The following is a 21708-nucleotide window of genomic DNA, read 5'->3' as shown; positions in this document are numbered from 1 at the left end:
CTCAGTATTAGCCAGCTGGATCAAAGTTCCCCCTCATCCTTAGTTCTAGCATTAGTAGTCTTTATAGAACATGTACATTATCATTATGTGACAATCCTAGAGCTATTTCTGGTTATTTCTCTTTTGTAAGTTTAAAAGGTGGAGACACCTACGAATTTGAAGTGAACCTTACTGAGAGAAGTATGAAATACACTGTTTTCAAGACAGAGGAGTAAAGTCAGTGTTTCTGATGGTGCTTGAGATGTAGACCAAAGCATAAAATGTGATTTTGCCTTCTCTACTTTGCACAAGGAGGAAGATTCCTCAAGCTGGTATGGAGTTTTCTCCCATGTAAAACATCACAAAAAAAGGGAACCCCGAGGCCTCCGTGGCCTCACAGACTACAGGAGGGAGGCCTGCCTGAACCAGATCGCCAGCATGCTACACCAGGCTCTGAAAGGCAGGAGGAGTGACTAGACCTGGTTGGGTGATTTCTAGGCGGAAATCTGCCCCGGGGCCTGTAGACCCCCCCGGGCTAGAGAGTTCAATAAAGGTGCTCGAGAGTTTCGGCGGGTGAATAGGGTGCTCCTCCTTCCGTACAGCACCGAGAGCAAGCTCCTGGCAAAGTGGCAAGGCCCATACGAAGAAGTCTGGAGAATCGGTCCATTCGATTACGACGTCCTGTGCCCAGATAAACAAGAGAGAGAAAAGGAGTCATCACGTCAACTAATTGAAAGCCTAGTGGGCACAGGAAGTGGTCTCGATCCACCCAGATGGAAGATTCCTCAGGTCCGAGAGATGGCCGGCCCTAGGGACAACTCCACTCTCAGAAGATGACTTGGGAGAGATCTTCCCCTCTTTGTGGGGAGAATGTCGATAGTAGCCCACCATGTCAAAAAAGGACCCAGACACAAAGCTGAGAAAAGATCCTATGCAGTCCCAAGACGACACCAGTAGGGAAAACAAAAAGAACAGGCTGAAAGCAAAAAGAAGCAAAAGAAAATCCCAAATGGAAATCTATTTATCCTTAAAGGTGGGCAACAAAGAAGACATTCAAGGTAGCCACCAGCCCTAATGATTCAGCATTGAAGGATGAGCTTCTGTCAAGGTTAGAGTTTTACATTTTAATGGATGGTCCATATTCAAAACAACCTGGCTCAGGTGATTAGCACTTTTCAAAGGACAGTCTGCTGGCATAATCCATCATGATCAGAAACCTTGGTATATTTTCTCTCATTCTGAGGAGCCCTACCCCAGACTCAGTCAGTGGTAACACTGCCAATACACTGCTGTTTCCAATGCCACCTGTGCCCCCAAAATAGTCCTTCTGCGCTGGAACTCTGTCACTTTTTCTTTATATGACAGCAAACCAGCTTAACAATACTAGTATTGCAAAAGGGACATGATTTAATTCAAGCATATTATTGCAGGGAGAAAAATACATGAGATCTAGTCTCTCTCACATTCATACAAAATAATTTTTTCACCTTTATTTGAAAAAAAAAAAAAGAACAACTCAAAGAGAGTCTATATAATCCTTTGGGTAGCAATCTCAGGGCTTAACTTCTCTGTCAAAAATTTTTACTACATGATTAGTTCTAGGAAAGGGTAAAGCTTTAGGCGATTCTTAAATACCCTCTAACTTAAAAAAAAATTCCCTACAGAGTCTTGTCATGCAACTTGTGGATTCATTTAGGACTTGAATATCCCCTTCTTATTCTCTGGTTTCCATGGAGATAAAACAATTCCAAAGAAAGGAGAATAATGGCATCAACCTAGCCAGTTGAGCCATGTCGCCATCAAGTGAAGTATCTGAACGTGCCCTGATACTAAGCCACCTTATCTTTACTTTTAACTGTAGAACTGTCTCCTCTTACTTGATACCGAGGTGTTCTTTTGTCAGAAAATCCAAGGCAGGGAGTCTTTAAATGCGATTGAGAGTCCACACTGAATTTAAACACTAATTCCTGGGCCTTATCCCAGAAATCTCTGGATATGGAAGTGAAAGTCCCCTGGGTGAGAACCGGCACCCTCAGAGTTTTTTCTTTCCATGACAGTTGTGTACTTTATTCATATCTAGGCTCTGCCACCAATATCAGTATTAAGCTTTGTCCTTCAGAACTCTCTCTAATTTAGCCATGGGGTATGTACTTCTTTATAATAGAGAACAAAGTTCAGCCATGAACATCTCATTCCTTTATCCCTAAGCATACGAATATAAGACCTGACATTCTAGTTTAGTTCTGTCCCACAGAACTAAACTTTTTGGCAGCATATATAAAAATACCGGATGAGATAGTGTTAAATACATTATAGGTGCTATTTAAAAAAATCAACTAGTACCGAAATATGAGAGAACAACTGAGATAGAGTGTGAACAGCTAAAAACAAAACAAAACAAAACAAAACAAAACAAAACAAAAAAAAGGATCTTTCATCTGTTAGGATGAGTAGGTAATTTTGCTGGGATTCTGGAGCAAAGAGCAATCCTATTCCGCTTCCAAGACTTAAAAGCTTATGCGAGCTGCTAACTCCTCCTAACACACGGATAACCAGGGAAAAGCTCTAGATGCCACAAGTTAAACTGATAGCTATTTTTCACAGTTCAGATTATATTAGAGAAAACTTCTGAAAACATCAAATCTGTAGTGACAATGTTCATGCTCAACAGAATCCTCTGACACCAAATCACACCCCGACTTGCTGGAGTCAGTGAAGTAGGAAGGGACAGTAATGATCTCATCGGTGCTAGTTAACCCATTTCCCGTTTAGAAAAAAAGTGCAGCTCACTGCCAGCGTTAATATAATTTTACATAAACATGCTCTTGGAGGCTGAAGTAAATCTGACTGGTTTTCAATGTGAGGATAAAATATAAAAACTGTTCTTGGAGTTATTTCTAAACAGAACTTGTCTCTGATCCTAATGTAATCGAAATGTGTACATAAACCGGATTCATCAAATGAGTCTTTGGTGAACAACTGTTTGAGAACAATGTTAACATCGCATGTAGGAATGCTACGTTTTCTAGGATTTGACATTTTCAGCGATCGAGAATTACTATATTTCGTAAATGGAAATACCGCTACTAAAAACAGAATGCTATAAATAGAATGATGTCATTTGTTTCCAAAGACTATCGATTTACTAGAGCGATGTGAAAATAATAATAAAAGCGAGATATTTTGTGGCAGACTTTGGGGGTGAGGTTAGGACTGTAATCCGTGAGTTATCTCGGGGTAAACGCTGTAGCCATAAGTGCCGCTGGTGAGTACTCGGCAAATGGGAAATGGGTTAAGGGAAGCAGAGGTTGCCACCCCCAAATATGCCTTTCGGGATACTGATTATTTCAGTAGGTTATTTTTAAGAAAAGAAAGACTCAGGAAAAACCTTTGACCTTCCTCCTAACTGCCTAAAAGGAATTTAGAGAACTTGCTCCAGCAGGGGAAATACCATTTAGATAACTATAGTTTAATATAAACTCGTGTGTGATAGGCAGGGAGGACCCTACCCAGAACCATTTGTTCGATGTCCTCTCTGAGTCCCATTGTTAAAGATGGCCCAGCAAACATTTATTTACCAAACATTTGCTTTCGCACGTCTCTGGGAATTGTCTTCCCACCCTTTGTCATCCCAAACCACACACCCTCTTCTCCTTAGCTCAGGACGGCATATACACCTCAACTGCCCAATGTGGTCTTGGTTCTCATATTCTTATGGCACCCCCAATTATACGTCTGTAATAAATTTTGGACATTTTTTTCCCGTTGATCTGTCTCATGTTAATTTGACTATTAGCCCAGCCAGAAGCACTTAGAAAGGTGGGAGGAAAATTGTGTTTTTTTTGACAGGCCACATTCGTAAGTCTGTGGTCTCACTCTGAGAGAATGAACATCTGAGTGACAATGTTCTCCCGGTTTTAAGGACATTTAAAACCTGAACGCCGCTCTCACGTCTTACTTTCAAGAAGGAAGAAAAGCAGTGTGGCGGAACGTACCGATGGCAGGCCCTCCTTGCTTTTTTTCTTCTAAGATGGCTGCCAGATCTTTGTGCACAGATTTATGTTGCTGGCTGGTTGCTGGCTGCTCCAACTCTGGGCTTTTCACTTTCAAAAGTTGATTTGCCTTCTTGATCTTCTGACTGTATTGCCTAGCCATCATAAAAACCCTGCTTTTTGTCTTATCTGTGGTATCCACCCCAGGATCGGGGGTTTCCAGGTCTGTTTGGGACAGACTGCTGTTGGCCAAGTCATAGGGATTTTCCACAGGAGGGACTTCGCTGGCTAGAGAGAGCCGGTTGAGGCTCATAAAGGAGCCTTCCTTAGATATCAGGTCTCCTTCCAACGGGCAGCTGGCCCGGCTCCCTCTGCCAGGCCTGTCTTTCAGCGGCGTGAGGAAGGCATGGCTCTCGGGGAGCGAGAGCGTAGACATGGCATACGCTGCGTCTTTGCTCAGCTCAGGCGTGCTCTCGGAGTGCAGCCTATCTTGCACGTCATCTTTGCTAACGGGAAATGCTGCAAGGAGCCGGTCTCTAGCTTTGACCTCGTTCTTCTTGATGTAATTTTCCAGGTCATTCCAGATTTCGTCTACTTCTTCAGACAGTTTATCAGATATAGACTTATCAGCTACAGACAAGTTACAGCTGAAGGAGTTATACAGCAAACTCAAGTAATCATTCTCAGAGGGGCCTTGGTGGTAAGGCGTTTCATCCTCGCTGAACTGGAGGCTATCCTGGGAAACGAAGGGCCTCAGGCTGTCACAGCACGTGAAGTCGGCGTCTAGACCTAAGAAGGTGCCCCTCTTGGAACGCTCTGGGCTGCTGCGTTTGCAATCCAGTGAGGGCGGGTCTGGGAGCCCTATAGTGTCATAGATGTTTTCCTCCACCACCTCGAGTTCGTGCGTGCTTTGGTTTGATGCCTCTCGACCTGCCGGAGCTCCAGCTCTCTTTGTGTGGAGAGGGCTCTTCTCGTGGCTCACTTGCCCCTTGGAGAAGGCTAGCTCCGGGGTGCTCTTGGGGTACACAGAGTCTCTGGCTGATTTGGGGGGAGTGAATTCAGCTTCTTCCCGTTTAGCGACCATTAGTTTTAAGTCTTCATAACTTATGTTATCATAGACATGGTCTATATCATCAATAGTCAACTCTATAGATGACCCAAAGGGAGTCATTCTGTCCTGCCCTTCAGTTTTAGCGTCATTCTGCAGCTCCCTTCGGGGACTGTACTGAGAGCCATCACTAATTCTTATTTCGGGAGGGCACGTGTTGCTCTCCCCAGCACTGCTGGCCCGCCGAACAACCCTGTGGCCAGAGCCGGCGGTCTCTGTGGACTCGAGCTGTCCCATATGCCAGCTGCAAGGGCGACTTGAAGTGCTTTCTTCACACAGTCTGGCAGAGTTCAAATCTGAAGAGGAAAAGGATGGCACGAACATCTGATAATCATCTTCGTCATCCTCGTTCTCCTGCGGGGACCGTCGACTGGGAAACAAGGCTTGCCTGATCTGGTGGTCTGTCCAGATGTTTCTGACGGTTCCGCCCCCGTGAAGCACACTGAGGATGGCAGAACTGCTGGGCTGACTGTTTCTCTGGGCGGAAGATGGCACTGCTGAAGTCCCCTGGGGAGACGCTTCTTCTCTGGAAACCTGAGGGGGATAGAAACATACGGACTGAATTGCAGCACCGTGGATACATAACTTATGACATTTTCCTGTATTTACACATCGCCTCTTCCACTAGACTGGAATATTCTTAAAGAAAATGATCAGTAAACATTGTTGATTTTGAGTTGAAATTCAGATTTTTGCAAAAGGGTCAGAAAGGACTGGAGCCGGTATTTATTCAGAAACAGGCTGTTTGCAGACAGTCTACAAATTTAATGTTCACAATCACTCTATGAGTTAGATATGATTGTACCAGTTTCACGGCAAGGAAATCTAGGCTCATAATGGATTCAGTAACTTGTCTCAGTAGTCAGGAGAAAGGCTAAGATGCAAACCCAGGTCTGAGTCCCAAATCCCTTACCCCAATGCAGGAAATCAGCTAAATACAGAAACCTCTTAAATACTTCAAATAATTTCGATGTACACTTGGCAAATACCATTATATTAATGAACATATAGAGTTGCTAAGGGCTATCTGATTTCTATCTGGTTTCTGTTTGGGGCTTGAGCCCTAGGGGTTTTATTGTGGGTTTTTTGGTGTACCAGAAGCCTCGGTCAGTGATCCGACTGCACATTCCAAGGGTGTCCCTTAGATCTACAGATCTGCCATGCACCTGACTAGCACTGCTCTGGTTTATAGGTTCTAGGCAAAGAGCCTTTGTTGCAGGAATGTAATTTAATCCACTATCGAGCTGATGAAAATTTTAGTTTCTTTCAAAATACACTTAATTAAGTAAAATTTAGATACCTGATAGGAAGTAAAATATGAGTGACATTAATGATGGCTAATCAAAGAAAACAATGGGATCTTTTATAACTTGGAACCTTTCTTGATGGAGCTCAATTGTACAGACTGGGAGTAGATTGCCCTCTGGGATTAGCTTCAAAAAGTTAATTTGAAAGGGTTAAGACCAGTTCAAACTAATTAGTATCAGAGATATATTTTCTGATCAAAACACTATAGTAACCTATTGGAAATGTCAAATTAGCAAGGATTTTTTCATCTCTTGTCAGTGAAACTAGGATACATATTGCCTTGGAATATCTACCTGTCACTATGCCTGTCTGCCTGTCTGTCTATCAGGGAGGGAGGAGAAAAGCAGGGAGGGCAAGAATAAAATTTCATCCTGAATGTTATTTTTCTATTAAAAATTTAAACGTAAAATAAATCCAGTCGATCGTTTAATCTTTTGTTCCTTTTTTTTTTTTTCCCCACATAGTAAAACCATGGACCATTTGAGGCCTAGGAATAAATGAATACACACACATATGGCCATACATGCACACACGCAAATATATAGATAGTATTATATTTATGGCTCTTTTTTTCCTCCCCTTTACCCTTTAGTATCTCTTCCTTTTCATTTCATTCAGACCGCACTGGTATAATGTTTTCAAAATAATAGGCACCCAGTAACTACATTTTACAAAATAAACATGTTAGTATTAACTACTTACATCACGACAAAACATTTTGAAAGTGACAAAATGATTTTGTGAAGAGCCGGAAGTAATCCCTTCTTAAAATCTTTTATTCCAGAAAAATTCCCAGACGTGTTAAAAAATTAGGAAACCTGAATTATTAATATCAAAGTATAGTACTTTAAAGTAATTACACTCGAAATGCAGATAGCAGTATTTTGGAAGCGGATATTTTTCATCAAATAAATCATCATGAGAACTGAAAAAGTTCTTAGTTAAGGAATAATCAGTATATGGAATGGGCACAACCTAGAAGCATGTGGTTTAGATCTCTCAATTTCACTGGAGCCATGATGAACATTTTTTTCCCCTCATTTTTCCACGTTGTCAGCATTATGGCTATTTAATAGATATTTAATATGATATTTAAGTCATATTTAATATGATAACAGCTGCCATTTATGGAGCATTTGCTTTGTGCCAAGTACTGTAATGAGCACCTTTAAAAACATGCTATCGTATTTAATTTTTATAACAATGCTGTAAATTAGGAAACTAAGTCTTGGTAAGGTTAACAGTCGCCTCTATATAGTCATACAGCTTATAAGTGGAGAAATGGATTTGCATCCATGTCTTAATGCAAAGCTTCTATAAGCGCTTCTGTATATACACATATGTGTATACATATACACACATGGCATTGGAATATATATTCTGAGAGAAATATTAAGATGTTATTATGTAACATGTCCTATTATAAACTCTTTAATCAGCAGTGAACCTGTTCTTGCACTTAGTATATGTTCATTACTGTTAGGAGATGGAATTTTACCACTAGGAAAAAAATACATTGATGCTTTATTTCTTTCTTGTCTTTAGATTTTATAAGACTTAGCTATTCCCCATATGGAGACTTGGTTTAATAACTACGGTAGAAAGTTTCCAAGAAGCTCCTGAGATTGTATCTTTAGGACTAATAGAGTGATTCCCACACCTGAGACTGAGTGGGGCTCGGCTCTATGACCTTAGTTTGGCTGGCTTGAAGAGCAGGTACCATCCATAGCATTTGTTTATGAAAATAAAGTAGGTTAAAAAAAAAATCAAAATCTCGTGCCATATTTCAGGACAATGAACCAATTAATGTTAATAAGTTTCAAAAGGTTCCAAACGAAAATATGTACTACCTGGAAAAAAAAAAATCTACACATCCAAATTTTAAGAAAATTACTTAGAGATAAGACTATGTTGATTTTTAGACATTTTATTGGATTTAACTGAAAGAGATAGCATTTATGAACAGGGTCTCTCTGGCCCTGTGCTAAGGAATTGTGCAAGTGGAATTGTGAGGAGAGAGTTTCATAGTAACATAGAACATTAAAAAGCCACAATCAGTTCTCTAAGAATTGTTCATTGAGACAATTGATCAGTAGCCATATTGGATGCTTGTTACTCAGGTCAGGATGTAGTATCTATTCATCGTAGGTAATAAATTGGGATATATACATCTTCCAATGGAGAATACCACTTTTATTCCCCTTTTCCTAACCTTTTATCAGAGGAAGAAAAATCAAAACTTGATATAGTGAAGTTTCATTGTATGACATTTGATCTCGCCTCTTTTACCAGCAGCAAGACCATATTCTTAGAAAGGGATGTTCGTGTCTGAAGCCTAATGCTTTGAGAAGGAAGCAATACCTAGGATGCAAGGGCCTGTCTTACACGTGCAGAGGCACAGGCAAAGTGGGATGGACCAGGCTAGCACTGTGGGTTTGACATCCTAACCTTACAGTTTCTGAGGTGAGTGGTGAGGCAGAGGGAGGAAGAAATTATTGCCTTAGTTCCGAGAGATGAAGCAGGAGAGGGAGGCGGTTATAAGGACAAGTCCTCACATAAATCTATGTCAAAATGTAAAATAATTGTTTACACTTGGAACACAGGCTAGGGATGAGATATATAAGGGTACCTATACAAAGTGCCTACAGTAAACATTTCAAAATAAGAAATGTAATAGTGCTTACCTTTTGGATGTCTCGTGCTGTTTCTGAAAAATAAAAGTTTTTTTTTTTTTTTAAGTTTGATGATTAAAAATGTATCTCACATAGGTAAAATTTCGTATTTTATAGAACTTTTAAATTTATTGTTCATAATTGAAGCCCAAGAAGCTTCTGGGCTCTTTGGACCTAATTTTCAGAAAATGACTCTCAGTTATCCTAGTTACATGTCCCATGCTATTCATAAAACAGCCTAAATGCATCTGACTGAAGCATCCTCCTTAATTCCTGAGAGCAACAAACCCATTCATGTTAGTAAGTTTCAAAAGCTTCCCCTCAAAATATGTATTATCTGAGAAAAAATTCACATGCCCTAAGCCACGAAAATCACTTAAACATAAGACTATGATTCTGTTAGATTCTAAACATTTACCTGGCCATAACTGAAAGATACGGCATTTGTCAACGGGGTCACCTTGGCGCTGTGCTAAAGGGGTGGTACACCTGGAGTAGTGGGGAGAGATTCACAAAGCCACACCCTCACAGATACCTTGATCATGTGTGTGTCTCGTTTTAAAAAAATTGTTTAATGACAGAGCATATAAAGTAAAAATCCTGCCCTGGATTTTGGGTGAGTACTTCTACACGGACGTGTACATTGTAAAATTTGTAAAAGTGAAAAAATGAAATTATTGGGTCCCTGGGCAGATGCACATTTTAAATGTAAATGGACATCACCAAATTTTGCTTCAAAAAGGTTGCAGACATTTACACACCAGTAGTTCCAGAGTGCTTGTTTTTCTATATCTTTTGGCCAAGCCAGCAGCTCCCCTCCCCCAATGCCAATCTCATTTAAATGTATGATTTTTCTGATTACTAATATTGGTGATCATTTACAAATTTTACTGGCAGATTGTGTTTCATTTACGAAACTGTCCAGTTATAGTCTCTGCCTTTTAAAAAAGAGTCCTTTGTCTCTACTTTTTGATGTATAGGAGTTCTTTACATAATAAAGATATTAATTTTTTATGCCTGTTATCTATATTGTGAACATTTTTATGTCATTCGGCTTTACATTTTATAACGGGGCACTATTACTTATAGAAGTTAATCAAATCTGTCAATCTGTTATCATCTGGTGTTTATTTTTTAATGTATGGTTTGATTTAGTGGATATCGATAAGAATGAAAAAAGATTTTTAGGACTTACCACCGGTCTTCAAAATTTTATGTGATCTTGAGGAAGGTTCTGGGAGGAAAAATAAGGCCAGTATCATTTGCACCAAATGAAGTTTTTTTATTTTATAAATGAACGTTAGTTTACGAGCAAATTAATTGAGCTCTAGAAAATCTCTATCAAATTTACCTAGATCCCCATTGCTTAGAGACACTTAGCCGCAGGACAGTCACCTTAGTGAAATTGTAAGATAAACATTCAGCTGTGGATCAGGAGTCACATAACAGAACACCAACCCTATCAACCAGGAGAGCAATTTCCTTAGCTCCTATAGAAGAATTTCCAATAAGCTGGTAAGTTCAATTCTATATTCTCATGCTGGACCCCTGGCCCAAGCCTTAGACCTCAAATGCCAACTGCCAATCTGACGTTTCCCCGACATGCCCACAGACCTAGCAAACCCAACATGTCCCGGTCTCAGCTCACCTGTCTCCCTGCACCTCTGCTTCTTCATCTGTACCTCTTATCTTGGTTGTCACTGACATGACCCTGCCAAGTTATTGGTCAGGGGATCATTCTGAACTCCTGTTTTCGTCCATCACAGCCTTATGGAATCCCAGCTACCGCTGTCTCAATCCGGCCTTCACCATCTCTCACCCCGACCAGAAGGTCTCCCTGCCTACTTCATTTTCCACATTGAGCCTGAACTTTCTTTTTAAAAGGCAAATATCTCTTTGCTTAAATCCTTCCACAGCTTACAGGATCAAGTTCAAACCCTCTGTGTGGCTTCCTCGCCTTCCATGATCGGGCCCCTCCCTCTCTGTATCTCCAGCCACATCTATCTCCATTTCACCTTCCCAGTTCCTCCACCCCGACCCCCAGCTCCACTGCACGTTCCAGCCAAGCAGAATAACTGGCAATAGGTGTCCTGTCTAAGGGATGCTGGCTCAAGTCCCAGGACCTCAGCATGTGCTGTTTCCACCCCATCTGCCTCTTCAGCCTCCAGATGACATCTGGGGTACCTCTGCTCTGTGAAGCCTTCTCTCTCCTTTGTCTTTCCACGCTTCTCCATTCGGCTCTATGACAGCTCCATCGCATGGATGGTATTCAGTCACTTTTTTTTTTGACTCTCCCACCAGACTATGAATTCCTTGCAAGTAGGAATCACATGTATTATTTATTCTTGCATTCCCGGTCCTTGGCACAGTGTAGGGGATTAGGCAGATACTCAATAAATACTGATTCAAATGAAAAAAATATCTGAGGGCTAAGAGAATACTACATGAAGTCTGTTTCAGCAACTATATGTTAAAATTTTAGGTCTGAATAATCTTTTCTATGTGTTATTTATAGCAGCGGTCCCCGACCATTTTTGGCACCAGGGAGCGGTGCTCCTATGAGAATCTAATGCCTGATGCTCTGAGGTGGAGCTGAGGCGGTGATGCTAGTGCCGGGGAGTGGCTACAAATACAGATGAAGCTTCAGTCACCTGCCACTCACTTCCTGCTGTGTACCCCGGTTCCTAACAGTACTGGTCGATGGCCAGGGGATTAGGGACCTCTAATTTATAGGATACCATTTTTCACTAGCGATAGTAAACGGGATGTAAGCACCTGTGTGCCATTGGTAAGACACTATGCAAAGCAGAGTTACTGGGTCAATGTGTGTTATATCCACCGGAAAATGGAGAGGTAAGCAGAAAAGAGTTTTAGAACAAAAGCACGAGAGCCCCATCTTCATGCAGCCTCAAATAGTATTCAAATTGGCCGTGAGCTCCAAAACCAGAAATAAAATGGCTTTTTGTCAGACCGAAAGGGACTTTCAGTACTAGTCCCCCATCCTTACTAAATTGTGATTACAACATCCTACGTACCAGATTTTCTTCTCAGCCGATAAGGAGCAGAACCATCTTTAGAACTGCAAAGTGCTTTCGTCTCTCCCTCGGGACTGTAACAGAAGCCTGGATAATCTGTAAAGAGAACCACCGCATTTATTTGTAAGAACGAGGCATTTGGCGACTTTTCAGAGTATGGGTACGACATGCGTATACTTTCTTGCCTGACGTGGTATCTCCTTCCGCAATTGGTGCTGAATATGTATCTCAGGACTGTTTACATTGGGACTTTTAGGAGCGTGTTAGAAAGTTAAGAGCATCCCCTCCCCCCGCCACCTCATTCTTTCCCTCCCTCTTCTCTCTCTTTCTCTCCTGCCCCTCACAAACATTTGCAACTCTAGACCCACAGAGGTCAAAAAATACCATTAAAATAAAACTCTCTTCAGCTGACCTTGTTACCAGAGCCTCTGACAGACGATGTTGATGTGCCACAACAGACGCCCTGTCAAGGTAAAAGCATCTGGAGAATTCCCTGACGCATCTGTGCCCAGCACGATGGTGGAGGGTGTGGAGCCTTTCCTGTCCCTAGGGGTGCTGTCCCCAGTGCAGTGACTCTTACTATAAGTCTAGACATTGCTCCTGTGAACATTTGATGGATGCTTTAGGTTCTATTACCAGAAAAGGGATTTTCATGTAATTTCACAGTTTATATCTTTCTACCCCATCTGAGGGGTACACAGATTTTGGGTTAAGAACACCTGGTCCAATCTGAAAGCACCGCAGCATGTACAGTGCTTACCTGCACGCCGAAGCCTGAGGGTAATGATTTTAGGACAGAATTGTAAACCGATGTTCTTCACATTGGGATTGAGACTCTCCGAGGGTGTCTAAAGTTCGAGAGAGTTCTGAGGGTTGTAAAGACCACGTATGCTTCTCCAATGTCAGTGGCAAAGGAATAGAAATGAGGTCATTTGGTACAATGGACTGGCCCACTCCGTTCACACTCAGCCAAGACCAAAGTCAGGGGAGGGCAAACGACGTTCCTTTCCTAGGCGGGGCTGCTCTGGCCTATATCCTGGGTCTGGAAGACAGACACGTGGCACTAATTGGTGGCTTGAAATTATTCTGTGCACCATAAAATCTTAATGGTGTCCAAGAGCTAGCCCGAAGCCTGGGAAGAGGTAAATCGTTTTATTGAATGGAGCTTGTCACAATGAGAGTTGACCTCTCCAGAGCTTGTCTTTCTTCATCTTTCTTCCTAATTCTCACATGCCCACCCATGCAGGATCTTGCCTTCTCTTCAGAGTTTTTTTTTTAATAAACAAATAAAAACAAACAAACTGAGGGATTTCCACTGAGTAAAGTGTGGGGATTTCGAGACCGCGGGGCAGTGAGCCCCAGCCTAGCATCCCAGTGGGACAGGCAGCATCATCCCTCAGGATCTGCTGGACATGAAAGGGGGACTCTCAGCCACCGGAGTGGGGGCTGTGTGTGTGTGTGTGTGTGGGGGGGAATGCTCATTTTCCTGCTTCAGGAATGTTTCTTTTTTGCTTTTGGAGCATTCACAGCCAGCATGTTGGAGGGTAGGTTAACCAGTGTTTGCTCTTGGGGAAAGATTTTTCAAAAGTAAGTTACTTTGAAAGTTTTAAGTAAAAGTTCCAGACCTGGTTGTCAGTCTTTAAAGTCGTTGTTCCTCTTTTTATTACACTTAATCCGAGAAGTAACACAGTTGTGATAAGTGCTGTTGAACAAGGTCTTACTTTATAGGAAAGACCTCACTTATAGATATTCTCTGCCTGTTTGTAGAAGCCTAGAAACACAATCACACATGTGGGGCAGCTTTTAATTTTTAAACCTGTGCTACATCAGGACAACCAATATCTATCTAGTTAGAATGATTCTTGCTGATAATCAACACAGCTTTTCCGTCTATAAGTGAGGTGGGAAATGCACTGCAGGACCTTAATTGGTGGTGGTAGAGGTGGGGGTAAGAGTTGACCCTGGAAACATATCTTATATTGCTAGTTGATACAGAGACCTAGATGAGCGGCCAGCCATCAGGTGATTCACAGATAAAGCAGGAGAAATCAATGTAGGAACAAATGTTTCAGGACGGGATGATACTGTTTGCTGACTCTATTCATTAAAACAGTGAATAGTGAATAGAGAGCTGCTACCTTCTCACGACTGGCATTTTTATAAACATGAAGATAGAAAATATGATACATACAAGCAGACAATGAAATTCCAACTTGTGTTAAGAAAACTTACGAATGGCATCCATTTCGAGTATTGCTTGCTTGGCCTGGAAGAAAAAAAGTGTAGCTATAAGTGCAATTACTGTTTTTTGTTTGTTCTGCTTTATACTACCAATCCTAACATGGGTCTTACTCTACCCGAATAAGTGGTTTTTAAAAAGCTTTAAACAAACTCAGTACTTCTTTTAGGCATTAACATCTAGTTCAAGGGATTCAAATAGATGAGTGCCCTCATGTGGGGAGTAGATGTGCATAATGGAAGCCTACACCCCCACGTGGAAAGAAGGGAGGGAGCGAAAGGGTGGGGGGTGGGGAGACAAAGGGAAAGCGGAGGAGGAAGGGAGAAAGAAAGGGAGAAAGAGAGAGAAGGTGGGGGAGGGAAGACGAGAGTGAGAGAGAAAGAAACTTTCCTTAAAGATTCCAAAACCTGGCTAACCATTAGCATCTGTTGGTCACCTTATGAAATGCGGCTTCCCGATTCCCAACTCTCACCTACTGAACGAAAAGCTCGAGGGACAGGGCCCAGGGTTTACACGGCCGGCCCTCCCCGCATCATTAAGGCCTTCTAACTATTTTGAGTTGATTGCAAAAAAAGGTTGCCTGTTTTCCTCTCCTGCTCCTTGGAGCACCCCTGCACCTACCATCTTTTTGTGTGCCCTAGAATCTCCCAGAGTGGGAGAAAGAGCTGCGGCGTGGGGGAAGGGCTCTGAAGGATGAGGTTAGGGATTCGGCTCTGGCACCAATTCAGGTGGGTGCTCTCACATCCCTTACTCCCTTAGCCCTAAGATGACAGGATGGGATCCACCTTCAAGAGTTGCTACTAGGACTAAATGACAGGCACTCAACTGGGAGTTAGTTACCGCCCACGCCCCAAAGGATTGGGTCTGATGACCTTGACTCTTGCTTCCTGCCTACACTGACTTCTTCTCACCTCAAATTCAACCTTCTGAAGGTTAATGCTCTGAGTCTTTTAGAAATTGTTATTGTTGCCACATGTTATTAATGTTTAGGGGAATATAAAACAAAATAAGTTAATTGCCCTAACAAGAATCATTTTACCTGAGGATTCAAAAAAGAAAATAGTTTAGGTAGCCTTTCTTGCTCCTTTAATATGATTTTCATTTTTCAAGGGTAGTATAACTGAACCTACAAACATTATGCTAAAAATAACTTTAAAAATTAATTTATTTGTATTTTGCCACAATTTGTGCTATCACAGTAAAAAGACATTTAGGCTAAGTGGCAATGATATTTAGTTTAAAAAGGTGAGGCATAAAAGAAAAATCTTGATGCAGTCGCCATAATTTTGAGAAAACAAATGCTTGGAATTTTATAACACTGATAGTTTTATCAGACATTCAGACTTCAAGATTCCTAGTTGGAATTAATTTCAAACACAAACAGTTCAATTTCTGTGAAGTGTATTTACAGAACCCTGCGAATATGTAAAATGCAAAAGTCTCTACCTTTACCTTCATTCTCAGTTAATCTGGATGAGAGTTCGGTGACGCACCATGTCTATGAACAAGTAATCAGGCTATATGAGGAGGCCACCAAGAACTTTTCTGGTATCGATAAACTTGACTTCAACAACTCAGTATTTTTTTGTCCCCCCCCCAACCCCCCTTAACATTTAATTTCAAAAAGTACAATTTTCACATTTTCCACTAGGAGTCAGTCAGGGACCATGATTGAATTAGAGGACTGGCAGGAAGTTGGGAGAAGCTACACTTGATGAATTTCCAACAGCTGTTAACATTATTAGGCCAGTGATACATTTTTTGATGTTTAAAAAACTCCCCATCATGAATTTCTTTTAAATGATAAGAAAAAATAGATTTTGGAAGCTTTAATAAAAAAAAATTAAGAAATAATCAAGGAACGAAGTGAAAAGTTCGACTTAACAATCTTGCTGATATAAAAGATAAAATTATTATAACATCATAGTGGATAAAGTATATGAAATAAGTGTGTTTTCATTGCCCCTGGGAACAATGTGATTAAGACTTGCTCTTTGGAGCCAGACAGATGTGGGTTTGAATCTAGGCTCGGTCACGTTCTAGCTGTATAAACTTGGGCAATTTACTTAAAGTCTTTGAGCCTCCATTTTTATTTCTCTAGAATGGGGAGAATAAGGCTTTTGGCAGAAGGTGTTTTGCGTCGGGTAAAATGAGATTATAAAGTTCTTAGCACGGTGTATGTGCTCTCAAGAAGGTGTAGTCGAAAAAAAATGTTTAAATTCTAAAAGTATCAGGAAGTTAGGTTAAAAAGTACAATTCTATTGTGATATATTAACCATTCTAACACATAAAGGGAAAACTGTCTGGAATCCACACACCTAGTATGGGAGAAAGAGAACAGGTATGTATGTAAACTAGTCTTGTTTTGTAATGGCCTATAATTGCCTTTTGGAATCCCTCTGGTAATTTTGATTTTCCAGTAGACAGGTAAACAATAGGTGAGGCATATCAAAGACGCTTTGCCTTTGCTCAGAAGGGCATTCCAAGGCACAGGGCCAGCAACTAAAGGACTAACAATGAAGAAAATGCTCACCTCTCTGCGTGAGCTACCTGAAGCCTCTCTCATGAAAACGCCCTGATGAAATGAGACTCCTACTTCAGTCAAAGCACACACCTGTGCACATTCATTTCCTGGGTACAGAATCACGGCTGACAGCCCCTGAGAACGTGCTCCAGATGCTTTTCGAGATATACAAAGAGCAAAAGAGACTCTCCTTTCTCAGAAGTCTCAGCTCTCTTGATTTTCCACCCGCTTCTACTCTCATGAGCATCATCCCCTTCTCTGCCCCACATCGCTCCTTCAGCCCTGGCGTGGACCATTTCGCCATCCATGTGGATAATGCCTTCTCACCCGCACCTTAATTAGCTCCTTGTCGCTTTATCTCTGACAACATTGTCCTCTGTTCTAGAACAGCAACACACAACCATAGCCACCCCCAGAACCTTGTCGGTCACCCAGACCTGCTCTACCTCTGAGGCAGAGCTCAAAGGTCCCTCCCTCAACTACAGATTTCTGTATTTCCCTGTCCCCACCTTTAACTCCTGCTGAACCAGTTCTCTGACCTCACAAGGGCTCCAGTCCTTCAACCCATGCCTATTTTCCCAGTTGGTTTCACTCTCCACTCAGCCCGGAAATCCTGCTCAATCACAGCCATACGGGCTGAGGAGCACCCCACCCTCCCTATCCCTGTTAAGCACCCCACTCTCAGCTCTGCCCACCCCCACCCCTGGGGAACCCACGTGGGCTGTGGTTCCTCAACACTAGCTTCTGAGTTGCCGAGCAGATTCTAAGATAACCTCATCACATCGATTCATGGTGGCCAGCCTCAGTAGGGTCTGGGATGCCTTTCATGGGATCCCGTGGTCATCCCCAGTGACTCTCTGGTCCATGCTCTTTAGCAGGTGTTCTGAACCTTTCCATTTTCCCTCAGGCACCCAAACCCATCTGTGCTTCGCTTCACTCACTCACTAGATGACATTACCACTGACTGCAACGAAATCAAACCCTTCATCTTCCCTCAAATCCACCTCAACGTTTCTCTATTCTCTCCGATCTTTCTTCTCTCTTGGCTCAGGGAAGGTGTTTGACCCTTTCCGAAACCAACCCCTAGACCTGTGCTTTTGATCTCATCCTGCCACCTCCTCAGGGTCGAATTCCAAGGAGCAGCCCTCCTCTTACCTGTACTGTCTCCTGCTTCCCTGTCTCGACCCCTCGGCCTAGCTGTGTCCATGGCTTTCTTCCCCTAGTCAAAGCATCTTGCTTTGCTCTTACCTCTGCTCAAACTACGACCTTTTGTCTTTTTTTGAACTTTGCTTTAAAAAAGTCTACGCTCAGTCCGTTCCTATTTCTCCCTTTTTCTTCAACCCACTGCAATCTCTCCCTTATCTCTTAGAAGGCAAATCTAATACCTGCTTTTCTGTTTGAATCTGTTTTGACAGCTCTGCAGCATCTGAGGCTGTTACTCCACTTCCTCTCTTTGAGATGCTTTCCTTCCTTTGTTACTATACTTTTTTCCTCCTGTTTTCCTAATACAAAACTGCTACTCTTCCTTGGGTTGTTCTCCAGATCCCCCACCCCCTTGCAGATCACTTAGATATTGGGATTCCCAAGGGTTCTTTCCTTTACACGTTTTTATGGGCCCTCCTATAAAATCTCAGGACTTCAATCACTGTCTATGTGAAGAAAGTCTCCAAATCCTCAGCTTCCAAGACCTGAATTTCCACCTGCAGCTGACCTGCCCCTGCACATGTGTCACGGCTGCTCCCTCCCGCTCCCATCCGACCGGTTCCTCCCCTTTGCAGCCTGTTTTGGAACTCACAGCATCAGCCTCTTGGCCCAACTCCTGACTCATCCTCAGCTTTTATTTCTCTCTCTCTTCATGCACTTCGTGGGCAAAATCCTGTTCCCTCTGCCTCTGCGATGGGTTTTGCGTGTGCTCCCTGGCAGTGTCCCTTATCTCTTTTCTGGACTACTGTGGTGGCTTGCTAATTCCTCTCCTGCCTCCAGTCTCACTCCTACAACTCATCTGTCACACCGTCCTCAAAGTTACACGCTCAGAACACGGGGGAGATGATGCCATATTCTTCTTGCAAAACCTTCAGTAGTGTCCCGCCACCAATACAATCCAGACTCCTTCGTGTGCGGGTTCAAAGCCCTCCACAGCCCAGCTGGCTGCCTTCCACTTCTCCAGCCTCACCTCCGACTCCATCTCCTGAGGCCTCGGCCTTTTCCATCGAGGCATCACTTTGTTTTATTCGCGCTGCCCCCTCAGCTTGGTTTTCCCTTTCCCCTACTTAATGAAACGATTCCTCATCCTTCAAGACTGAGGTAAAAGGCACTTCCTTCCTTTCTCTGTCCACTCCACTGTAATTGAACGCTTTATTCTTCCGCGGCGCTTGGCTTATACCTTTATTAGTTCATCGTGTTTAGCAACCGGTTCATTGTTTCTCTAGCTAGCTCCCTCGTCTGCAGGTCCCTCCTCGGCTGAGTCTGGGTCTTGTTCCCGTAGCCTTTCCACGGAACTCAAGCCAGCTTTATTCACTGTAGGGGCTCGGTACACCTTTAAATAATTCTCTTTACTTTGTACTAGTTCTCTAGAAATTTCCTTATAGTCTTTTACTTATTATTTCTTCTTCTAAGCCTCAAAAGAAAAAAAACAACAATAATTAAAAAAAAAACAACAAAAAAAACCTCTCCCCAGAGTCTCCTTACATATATAGATGTCTGGTTTAGCCGATCCCTCTCGATTTTCTTTATTTTCCTTTATTTTATTTCAGAGGTCTCCCTGGGACCTAAATTCCTTTACGTTTTACTGTTTGTTGACCTCTTTGTCTCACCTTGGCCGGAATCTTGGCCGCGTGATTCTCCAGGATCAGTCTCTTCAGGTGCAGAACCCACAGGCGTTTGTCTTGCTGAGACTTCGCCTACCGGAAGGAGATTGGGACCGTCAGACGACTCCCACCTCCGCCACTCACAAGATTCAGACGCTCCTAGAACCCTCCGATAAGATGCAAACTACACCACGTGGCCAGAAAGCTCTGGAAAGGCTGCCTGGCACGCAGTTCTCATCCTGTGCATGAGTGAGCCTCGCGGGGAGCTACGGGCACTGCTGTTACCTGAACCGTGTGCTGCAGCTTGGGATTCTTGTAGTGGAAGACGCTGAAGCTGAGCGGCTCCTTGGGGATCACTTCCACGAGCATGAGGTTGCCACACTGTGGGGAAGAGCAGAAAGAGGGGAGGCACACTTGGAAGACAATGGAACGAACAGGCGAAGTCCTCGCCTGTGACCAATATGCAGACCTACCAGGATGTGAGCTTTGTAAGTAAACGTGTCGTCTCTCTTCTTTGTGATGAGAAGCAGCTTGTCAAAGAGGAAGAGGGTGCGCTCATTCTTGGCCCGCTGGATGCGGAAGGTTCCTTCAAGGACCAGTTCCCCATAGCTGGTCAGGTCTGGCCCCTTCCAGTTAGTGAGCAAACTCTGAATCTCCTGAAAAAGTGAAAGTCCCATGAGATTAAACAGGAGGTGGGAAGGCAAGGCAGCGAGGATAAGGTGGCCCATTTGTTCAGCCTCGAGAAAGGTGTCTAAATATCTTCAACTGGGTCTAATGGATCTGTGTGACATCTAACGGTGTCTAATGATCCATGACATTAACCTACATTTATGGGTGGTGTCACTTAAGGGTTAACAAATGAATCAAGTTGTTAGTTGATGAGGTGCCAATTACTTATTTCCATTCTTGAATAATCCCTCTCCAATGGCTGGCGGCAGCAGTTATGTCTTCCAAAAGCTGGGTAAAGAGGAGCTGATATGTGACCTTCTCAGACTGACATCTGTCCCCTGATTTTCTCACCCCCTATTCTCTGGACAAAAACCTTTAGAGCTATTGACTTGAAAACCTCCTTCCAGAAACTAAATTCCACATCACATATAAGTAAGTCAAACCCAAAGCCTATGGAAAATCATACAAGAAACATCTTCTCAGAAATTTCTTGATATCGATCTCATTTGGGGAAAGGAGATGAACATTTGTTCACCACTATGTTTTGAATGGAACTTGATAAATACAAATTGATAACATGACTTTTTACTTTCTTTCGGATTTACTGTACATCCATATCAGTGCCTTTTTTAAAGGAAGCTTGTTTTATTACTTTGAAAAATGAAAATGTTCACAGACAGCATTTAATTAAGCAGCCCACAAGACAACACAAAACTTGTCTTGAAAGTAGAAATGCATAGAAATAGAGATAAGTGTGAGCGAGACCCGATTTAGCGGTGTCTTTAGAATGCCAAACATCTGACATTATGTCTGACATTATGTCCACAAAACATTTGAAAGATGAAGCATTAAACCTTTCCTTACGGCTGCAAAAAAACAGACATGGCCTAGAAGACTACAGTGTCACCTTCCTTTGGTTTTGGATAGTTAATTGCATTACACTACACCTGGCTGCCTATTGATGAAATCAGGAGTTTCGTTGGGACTTATGGGCCGAATTATGTATCTTTTTTTCCTGAGTTGGGCATAGATGCTCTGCAGGTCCCCCTGGGCTTTTAAGGCTCACTCCAGGGATACCCAGGAGTCTAGGACTTCCCCCTGGACCCAAACGACCTTTTGTTTTTAAATAGTGCTCTTTTGAGGTACCTAGGACATGACAACTGGTTTAGCATCTATAAAAAATTTTCAGGGATTTAGGGCTTAAAATGTTGGTGCCGGAAGGGACCTCGGCAAAACCATCATCTGTCTTATTTGAAAAATGAGGGATCTAGAAGGAAGTAGTGAGGTCTCGTCCCAAGTGGAGCTGCAAAGGACCTGGTTCCAGACTTAGCCGTCCTTTCTCTGAGCTCCATCACCACACACACGTGCATCATCT

General features: G+C 42.6%; 1 protein-coding gene across 1 annotated transcript in view; it reads right to left on the bottom strand.

The window, feature by feature from the left end:
• PLEKHG1 (pleckstrin homology and RhoGEF domain containing G1) overlaps positions 1-21708 on the bottom strand; it is a 93993-nt gene that overhangs the window by 5861 nt on the left and 66424 nt on the right. Inside the window, exons 8-15 of the mRNA XM_011362687.2 lie at positions 20138-20320; positions 19950-20045; positions 19671-19757; positions 14327-14360; positions 12095-12190; positions 10255-10293; positions 9072-9094; positions 3975-5613 (exon numbers count right to left, since the gene is read on the bottom strand). Of these exons, the coding sequence (XP_011360989.2) occupies positions 3975-5613; positions 9072-9094; positions 10255-10293; positions 12095-12190; positions 14327-14360; positions 19671-19757; positions 19950-20045; positions 20138-20320 (2197 nt within the window). The remainder of the gene's footprint in view (positions 1-3974; positions 5614-9071; positions 9095-10254; positions 10294-12094; positions 12191-14326; positions 14361-19670; positions 19758-19949; positions 20046-20137; positions 20321-21708) is intronic.

This window comes from Pteropus vampyrus, unplaced genomic scaffold (assembly GCF_000151845.1).
Source record: "Pteropus vampyrus isolate Shadow unplaced genomic scaffold, Pvam_2.0 Scaffold78, whole genome shotgun sequence".
Lineage (NCBI taxonomy): Eukaryota > Metazoa > Chordata > Mammalia > Chiroptera > Pteropodidae > Pteropus > Pteropus vampyrus.
Note: the sequence above shows the minus strand (reverse complement) of the source record. Positions and strands in the feature narration are given on the sequence as shown.